This window comes from Triticum aestivum, chromosome 7B (assembly GCF_018294505.1).
Source record: "Triticum aestivum cultivar Chinese Spring chromosome 7B, IWGSC CS RefSeq v2.1, whole genome shotgun sequence".
Taxonomy (NCBI): Eukaryota; Viridiplantae; Streptophyta; class Magnoliopsida; order Poales; family Poaceae; genus Triticum; species Triticum aestivum.
Window position 1 is genome coordinate 431,656,592 of NC_057813.1, and position 7,780 is coordinate 431,664,371.

At 45.6% G+C, this 7,780-nt stretch overlaps 1 protein-coding gene and 1 non-coding gene across 2 annotated transcripts; both read left to right on the forward strand.

The window, feature by feature from the left end:
- The first annotated feature begins 261 nt into the window (after positions 1-261).
- LOC123160266 (NAC domain-containing protein 30-like) lies at positions 262-2,385 on the forward strand. Its single transcript, XM_044578068.1, has 3 exons — positions 262-1,177; positions 1,280-1,587; positions 1,702-2,385. The coding sequence occupies exons 1-3, from the start codon at positions 1,012-1,014 to the stop codon at positions 2,164-2,166; spliced, it is 939 nt and encodes a 312-aa protein (XP_044434003.1). The 5' UTR covers positions 262-1,011; the 3' UTR covers positions 2,167-2,385.
- Positions 2,386-4,799: 2,414 nt separating this feature from the next.
- TRNAQ-UUG (transfer RNA glutamine (anticodon UUG)) lies at positions 4,800-4,871 on the forward strand. Its single transcript has one exon. It is a non-coding gene; the product is annotated as a tRNA-Gln (tRNA).
- The last annotated feature ends 2,909 nt before the right edge of the window (positions 4,872-7,780 follow it).

Below are 7,780 nucleotides of genomic sequence, written 5' to 3' on the forward strand. Positions count from 1 at the left end.
ACGCGCTGTAGCTGCTAGTTGCAGATCTCCACTGCACGCGTGCCTGTAACATGCGGACCTCATGTTTACATCAGGTTCAAGTTCTTGACCACACCTGTCTCTCACAAGCTCCTCTAGTTCATTTTTTTTTAAAAGCTCCTCTAGCAACCAGTCCTAGCATCAACGAGTATCATCTATAGCTCTTAATTCGACGAGTTTAAATATATATACCCAAGTACAAACATGCCTTTGTTTTGTTATAGTCATGATTGGATCGTTTGTTGCAACATCTGTCATAATCATATCTCATATCTCTGATCCATCAACCCCTGCGGTGTATGCATGGCAGCCATACATAGTTCCTTTTTATTGGTACATGTATTATGTTACGTGGGAGGTCCTGAAGGCTGTAGGTGACAGAGAAGGGTCAGTACTTGCTAGCTAGTATCTCTGGATGGTGGATGTGAGTGAGATCAGCCCTGAAGTGCACTCCAAGCTAGCTAGCTAGGAGACCGTCCTCTCTACCTTCCAAAAAGCTTCACTACACACCGTCCAAAAACTAGTACCACTTCGGATTTGCACTAAATTTCGTTCCTGCTTTGGTATGTCACAAGCTGATCGAGCCAGCCGTCCTAATTAACTGACCAGTCCATGTCTCTCATGTCTGAAACCGAAATAGTAGCTATTAGGTGGTACAGTACTGTACAATACACGGATTGTCTAGATAGCTACCTAGATGTTCTCCTAAAAGAATGATGTCTGTATGTATTGTATTGTATGTACGGGTACGACTCCTTTAGGTGTGGTGCAACAACTAATTAGGTCGGCATGCCATCCTGAATTCCATTGCATGAGGAGTGCAGTGCATGCCTCCCTATTTCTAGGACCTTTTCTCTCGCTGCCTGGCCCATTCAGATACACATGCACATGCTCGCTCAGGCCTGAGACTGAACCTGAACCCGCTAGCTTTTGCATGTTCTAGAGCAGAGAGCTAGCATCATCGCCTGGTCGAGCGATCGAGGTGGTCTGGCAATGGAGGAGTCCTCTTGCAACACGGTGCCCCCGGGGTTCAGGTTCCACCCCACGGAGGAGGAGCTCGTCGGCTACTACCTCGCCAGGAAGGTGTCCTCCCACAAGATCGACCTCGACATCATCCAGGAGGTCGACCTCTACCGGATCGAGCCGTGGGATCTCCAAGGTACCTAGTTCGTTCGCCACTTCGTCCATCCTGCATGCAGAGCTCGATGGTTTGCAGTGGTTAATGGAGGCTGACCGAGCTGTGTGTGTTGATTGATGGCAGAGAGGTGCGGCAAGTACGGCGGCGGCGGAGGAGGGCAGGAAGATCCGACGACGGAGTACTACTTCTTCAGCTACAAGGACCGCAAGTACCCCAGCGGCACGCGCACCAACCGCGCCACGGCCGCCGGCTTCTGGAAGGCCACCGGGAGGGACAAGCCGGTGCTCTCCTCGTCCTCGTCGTCTCCGGCGTCCGTGATCGGTATGAGGAAGACGCTCGTCTTCTACCGCGGCCGCGCCCCCAACGGCCGCAAGACCGACTGGATCATCCACGAGTACCGCCTCCAGTCCAACGAGCACGCGCCCACACAGGCATGCAGACATGCATCAATTCAGATTCAAGATTCATCTCCATCCATGCATGCAACGAATTTTGTTGTTCAATTGCAGTGCTAATTAATTTTGTGGGTTAATTTGATCGTTCAGGAGGAAGGGTGGGTGGTGTGCCGCGCCTTCGTGAAGCCGGTGCCCAACCAGCAGCACAGGCTGTCCTACGGCGGCGGCGGGTACCCGACGATGAACGGCAGCTACAACTCCGCCTCCAATTACTACTACTACGACAACCCTAACGCGCGCCTGATGGTCGCCGGCGGGGGTCCACCACATGATCAGCATGTTCTGGCGGTGGAGTCCAAGCAGCAGGTGCAGCTGTTCCCCTCCGACCTGCCGCCGCCGCTCCAGAGCCCGACCTTCGACGGCGAGGGCGAGGGCGACATCTCGCAGATCAGCGGTGGGTGTAGCAGTGCGGATCAGCAGCTGGCAGCTGCTGCTGGGACGATCGACTGGAACCTGTGGAGCAGCTTGCTGCCGTCCACGGCTCCACAGCTCTTCCACGGCCAGACAATGACGCCGCCGCCGGCAGCCAATTCGAGCTCCTCCAAGAACACTTAACGATACATATTTGATCCGGAGGATTTCAGAGTATCTTGACTGATTAATTGTTGACAATTTGATCATACGACGGAGTATGTATGTTTGACGACTACTTACTATTTTTACATGTGGCTAATTAGTTTCCACTTAGGTCATAGGATGATATATACAAATATACTTACAATACATCAATATATATATGTAATTTCAGTAATGGGATTTGAGACTCAGGATTGATCAACCCTAGTTAGCTAACTACTCCCTCCGTCCGAAAATACTTGTCATCAAAATGGATAAAAACGATGTATCTAGAACTAAGAGGGTGCTTGATACGTTTTAGTCCCATGACTAAAAGTAGTGGGACTAAAACTTGCTAGCCTCACCCATACTTGGATACAAATACTAAATAGACTAAAATCGAGTTAATGAGCATTTATTATCCTCCAAACCCTCCAATCCAGAACTCGCATGTGTTAAAGGAGAGGAGTTAAATGAGGAGAGAGAGGACTAATCCACATTTTAGTAGGGTTCCCCTGACTAATTTTTTTTAGTCTCAAGACTAGTTCTAGCCTCTCTTTAGTCAGGGGTGATTGGAACTTTAGCCTCTAAAAGAGACTAGTTTTAGTCAGACTAAAAATAGTCCCTTGGATCCAAGCATGCTCTAAAATACATCTAGATACATCCCCTTTTATTCATTTTGATGACAAGTATTTCCGGACGGAGGAAGTAGTATTTTGTCATGTCGATTTCTCCATATGAAGCTCACATCACTACATCATTGTATAATTGCATTGGCACGCATAAAGAGCGATTTTATTGAGTTGTTTGGAATTTTGTCAACACAGTAAGACTTATATATTGGACGCTGAGTTTTGGCTCCCGAGCTCATCTCCACCCACGCTTAGAAAAAAATCAAAATAAATACTAGAAAAATTCAAAAAAGTTCCAATTTTTTTTGTGGTGGTAGATAATTTGACATGTGAGGTGCGCCCGAAAATTCAACTCATTTGAGCATCTGAGCATCTCTCGGCAAAAAAGACAAAATCAGGGTCTGTAAAAATGTTTACTGTTCACGCACTGTTTTGATCCGATTTGTCTTTTTTGCCGAGAGCTACTCAGATGTCCAAATAAATTGAATTTTTGGGGCGCACCTCACGCGTCAAATTATCTACCACCACAAAAAAAATTGGAATTTTTGAATTTTTCTAGTATTTTGTTTGAAATTTTTGCTGAGCGGGAGCAGATGAGCCCGGGCTCCAGGATGAATTATCGTTATATATTGTCTTTCTTTCTTCTTACTCCCGTTTTCCCCCCTTCTTCAATCATTCCTCTCCCGCAAAATGGACTTATGAAAATTACAAATTCGGTCAACTTATATATACTATTGCGGACTTATATTGATCTTCCAGCATATGTACTATTAAGTTGTTTGCGTAGCTTAAATATCATTTGTGTGGAGGACAGAGGATCCATGAACTTTGGGCGCAACCGTCTGGAGATCCACCGATGGGATATGTGATTAAGTTATTTTATCTTGTTGGAACCTGGTTGCTTTGAGCTTTCATCTTTATTCATTTAGTTATATGAATGATACTACCCCCTCTGTTTGGAATTAGCAGTCGCAGAAATTAGTGAATTGAAACTCAATTTGGAATTAATTGTCGCTGAAATGAGTGAATCAAAACTCAGTTTGGAATTAATTGTCACTGAAATGAGTGAATCTGGTTGTATTTTTTAGATGAATATGTATGCATGGTTGATACTCTGAATTTAATAATATGTGTTTGTGTGTGTCCTCAGATGATGGGATAAACTAGCCCTTCTTTTTGACAAAAAAGGCTCACATAACACGTAAGTACATCATCTTGCATTGCATATCCAAGTGCTTGTGTCGTGTGCACCTTAAGCCTATAAGGTGGTAGATGGTTTATATTCCATCATCCAATCTAAAAATATACATTCTTGGATATCTATGCATGTCCTTGTCCGTATGGTACGCAGAACCTGCAAGTGCACGAGTAATCAGTCTAGTTTGCATATTGCGTGACTTGAGAGATTGGAGCGGCCGCGATAGCAACATCCACTAATCATAACACCAGATGGTACTCCTTCTGTAATGATCGATTTTGATCTTCCGTGATTCATGTGTTGATTTATACAGGACCCATCACTCAAAAGTACTAATTTCCAGTTGCATGACTAGCATATTAGAAGAATCATAGTGATGGTCAAATTTCCTAAGGGAGAGTATTCAGAGTGAAGTAAGAGAACTGATAAAGAAGAATTCCAATCATGAATCATAGCTGGCTTTATCTATTTTCCTAATTTTGTATATTTTTCTTTTTTTTCCTTAAAGATTTTCGGAGAGATTTGGATGTAATTTTTGTTATCTCTAGTGTTCGTTGTAGTTATGATTGATGAAAAATAGATCGAAAGTTTTTCTGCCAATTTTTTTAGTGCCAGACATAATTTTCCATCTAATATAGAGAGAAATGATTAAGAACAAGGAGCAAACACAAGATCACTAATTGTTTTTTCTCGGTAAGTTAGAGCAATAATCAACTTAGTGCAAGGATGCTTGGGTGTGTGCAACCAATAACTTCTGAACATCATTCCATACTAATATAATAAAAATTCTAATTAATCAAATTGGTTCTATGGTGTAGTGGTTAGCACTCCAGACTTTGAATCTGGCGACCTGGGTTCGAATCCCGGTAGGACCTGTTTTTTTTACTCGTTTTTCACATGACTTCCATTTTACTCACTTTCTTTCTGGCACTGTTTCGCCCCCATGGACTTGTACTTTTAGTGTTGGTAATGAAAAGCATTGACAGTCAATTTATGCTCATTTTAGATAAGAAGCTGTCGTTCGATTTTAAAATGAGGCCCTTAAGGCACCCACAATGTATTCCAAATTCATTTTTTTGGGCTTGACACTAGTTTCTAACATTTTGAAGCCATTGCCAAATAAAAGATACAGTTTTTTAAATAGGAAGTTGTCGCTCGACTTTAGAATGAGGCCCTTAGTGCACCTATAATATATGCCAAATTCATTTTTTTGCACCGTGGCACTAGTTCCTAACATTGTGAAGCCATTGCCAAAAAAAAAGTGAATCGGAGTACTCTGTACGCCAATGCCAAATCATGATGAATAATAAATAAATCATTGATTTTCATGTTGCCTCTCCTCTTGTTTCACCCTATGAATTTGTATAGTTAGTGCTATTAGATAGGAAGTTGTCGACTTTACAATGAGGCCCTTAAGACACCCAATGTATGCCAAATTCGTTTTTTGCACTTTGCCACTAGTTCTCTACATTGTGAAGCCATTGCCAGTTAAAAAAAACAGGGAATCAGAGTAGCTCCGTGCGCCAATGCCAAATCCTTATAAATAATAAAGAAAATGTAGATTTGCATGTTGTCTCTCCTCTTGTTTCACCCTAATACTCTATGAATTTGTACTGGTAGTGCCGCTAATGAAAAACATTGACAGTCAATTTATGCTCTTTTTACATAGGAAGCTGTCGTTCGATTTTAGAATGAGGCCATTAGGGCACCCACTGTTGGGGAACGTAGCATGCAATTTCAAAAAAATTATACGCTCACGCAAGATCTATCTAGGAGATGTATAGCAACGAGAGGGGAAGTGTGTCCACGTACTCTCGTAGACCGAAAGCGAAAGTGTTTGCCAACGCGGTTGATGTAGTCGAACTTCTTCTCGTTCCGGCTGATCAAGGACTGAACGTATGGCACTGCACACGTTCAGCGCAATGACGTCAATCGAGCTCTTGATCCAGTAGAGTGTGAAGAAAGTAGATGAGTTCCGTCAGCACGACGGCGTGGTAACGGTGATGGTGAAGTGATCCGCGCAGGGCTTCGCCTAAGCATTGCGAAAATATGACAGGAGCCGTAAACTGTGGAGGGGGGCGCCGCACACGGCTAGGAATTAGTTGATGTGTGTTCTAGCGGTGCCCCCCACATATATATAGGTTAGAGGGAAGGAGAGGCAGCCAAGGGGGCGCCCCAAGTAGGAGGAATCCTACTTGGGCGCCTCCCCAATTCGGCCTCCCCCCTTCCATAAGTGCCGGAGGGGGGAGAAAAGGAAGGGGGAGGGGGGCGAATCCCTCCCCTTCCTTCTCTCTTTCCCCCTTTCCTTTCCCCCCAATTCGGCCTATATGGGGGCGCACCAGCTCCTTAGGGGCTGGTCTGTCCCCCTCTTGGCCCATTAGGCCCATGTAGTTTGCCGGGGGTTGCCCGGAACCCCTTTCGGTGACCCGATACGTATTCGGTACCCCCGGAACACTTCCTGTGTCCGAATACTATCGTCCTATATATGAATCTTTACCTCTCGACCATTTCGACACTCCTTGTCATGTCAGTGATCTCATCCGGGACTCTGAACAACATTCGGTCACGAAATCACATAACTCATATAATATAAACCGTCATCGAACGTTAAGCGTGCGGACCCTACGGGTTCGAGAACTATGTATACATGACTAAGACACCTCTCCAGTTAATAACCAATAGCGGAACCTGGATGCTCATATTGGCTTCCACATATTCTACGAAGATCTTTATTGGTCGAACCGTTATGACAACATACGTTATTCCCTTTGTCATCGATATGTTATTTGCCCGAGATTCGATTGTCGGTATCTTCATACCTAGTTCAGTCTCGTTACCGACAAGTCTCTTTACTCGTTGACGAGGACATGTACCCAGGGTAGGGTCTTAGGCCTGACCTAGACACCCCACCCAAGGACACTGACCTACTGTCAAAGACATTCAAGGACCAACGGAAAGTACCGACTGGAATTACCCTGAAGTGAAATCCACTCGACAGGAAACTCCACTTGGATACCCCAATTCCACTCAACCACGGTATAGTCACTTGACCATATAGAGAACCACTCGGAGTACAGAAGATCTAAAGTCACCCCAGGATGGCAACGGTCAGGCATTCACTCTGTAGTCTTAAAGATCATTTATGGCTGGCGTTACCAGTAACGCTCCATCTTAACTCACATTGAATGCTGTGTAACGGAGGTCTGAGAGGGTCCTGGCGCACTCTATATAAGCCACCCTCCTCATCTGGCACACGGGTTCGCACCCCCTATAACATTCACACATAATCCAGTCGACACAGCCTCAGGGCACCGAGACGTAGGGCTTTTACCTCCTCCAAGAGGGGCATGAACTCGTAAAACTTGTGTGTACAACCTCACCGTAGCTAGGACCTTGCCTCCTCCTACGTACCCCCTATTCTTACTGTCAGACTTATTCCCACGACAGTTGGCGCTTACCATGGGGCCGACGTCTAAGCGACTTCCGGTGAGGTTGCGAATTTCGTTCTCCAACAACATGGTTTCTGGCGGTGGTTTGGCATTGGGCCGCGAGATCCGTCTCGGGGCGCTTGTTTTCATCGCCGACGACTCCGTCTGGCTTCAAGAAGCTCCCCTCAGTGTCGAGGCCCTCCCCGTCCGCGGGGCGACGCACCTCCGTGCGAGTGCTTGCGGCGTTCTTCTTCGACAGCCGCCGACCCAGTATCAGTTGGCTCTGGCAACATCTTCGCTCCCCGCTGTTCGCCGTCGCAAGCGGTCCGGCCGTTCACGGCTCAGTGGTGGGTGAA

What these genes read in the sequence shown, in the direction of transcription:
- LOC123160266 (XM_044578068.1), top strand. Translation starts at nt 1,012, where the DNA reads ATGGAGGAGTCCTCTTGCAACACGGTGCCCCCGGGGTTCAGGTTCCAC. An exon ending in CGAGCCGTGGGATCTCCAAG is followed by an intron (nt 1,178 to 1,279) that starts GTACCTAGTTCG and finishes GATTGATGGCAG; the next exon opens with AGAGGTGCGGCAAGTACGGC. An exon ending in ACGAGCACGCGCCCACACAG is followed by an intron (nt 1,588 to 1,701) that starts GCATGCAGACAT and finishes TTGATCGTTCAG; the next exon opens with GAGGAAGGGTGGGTGGTGTG.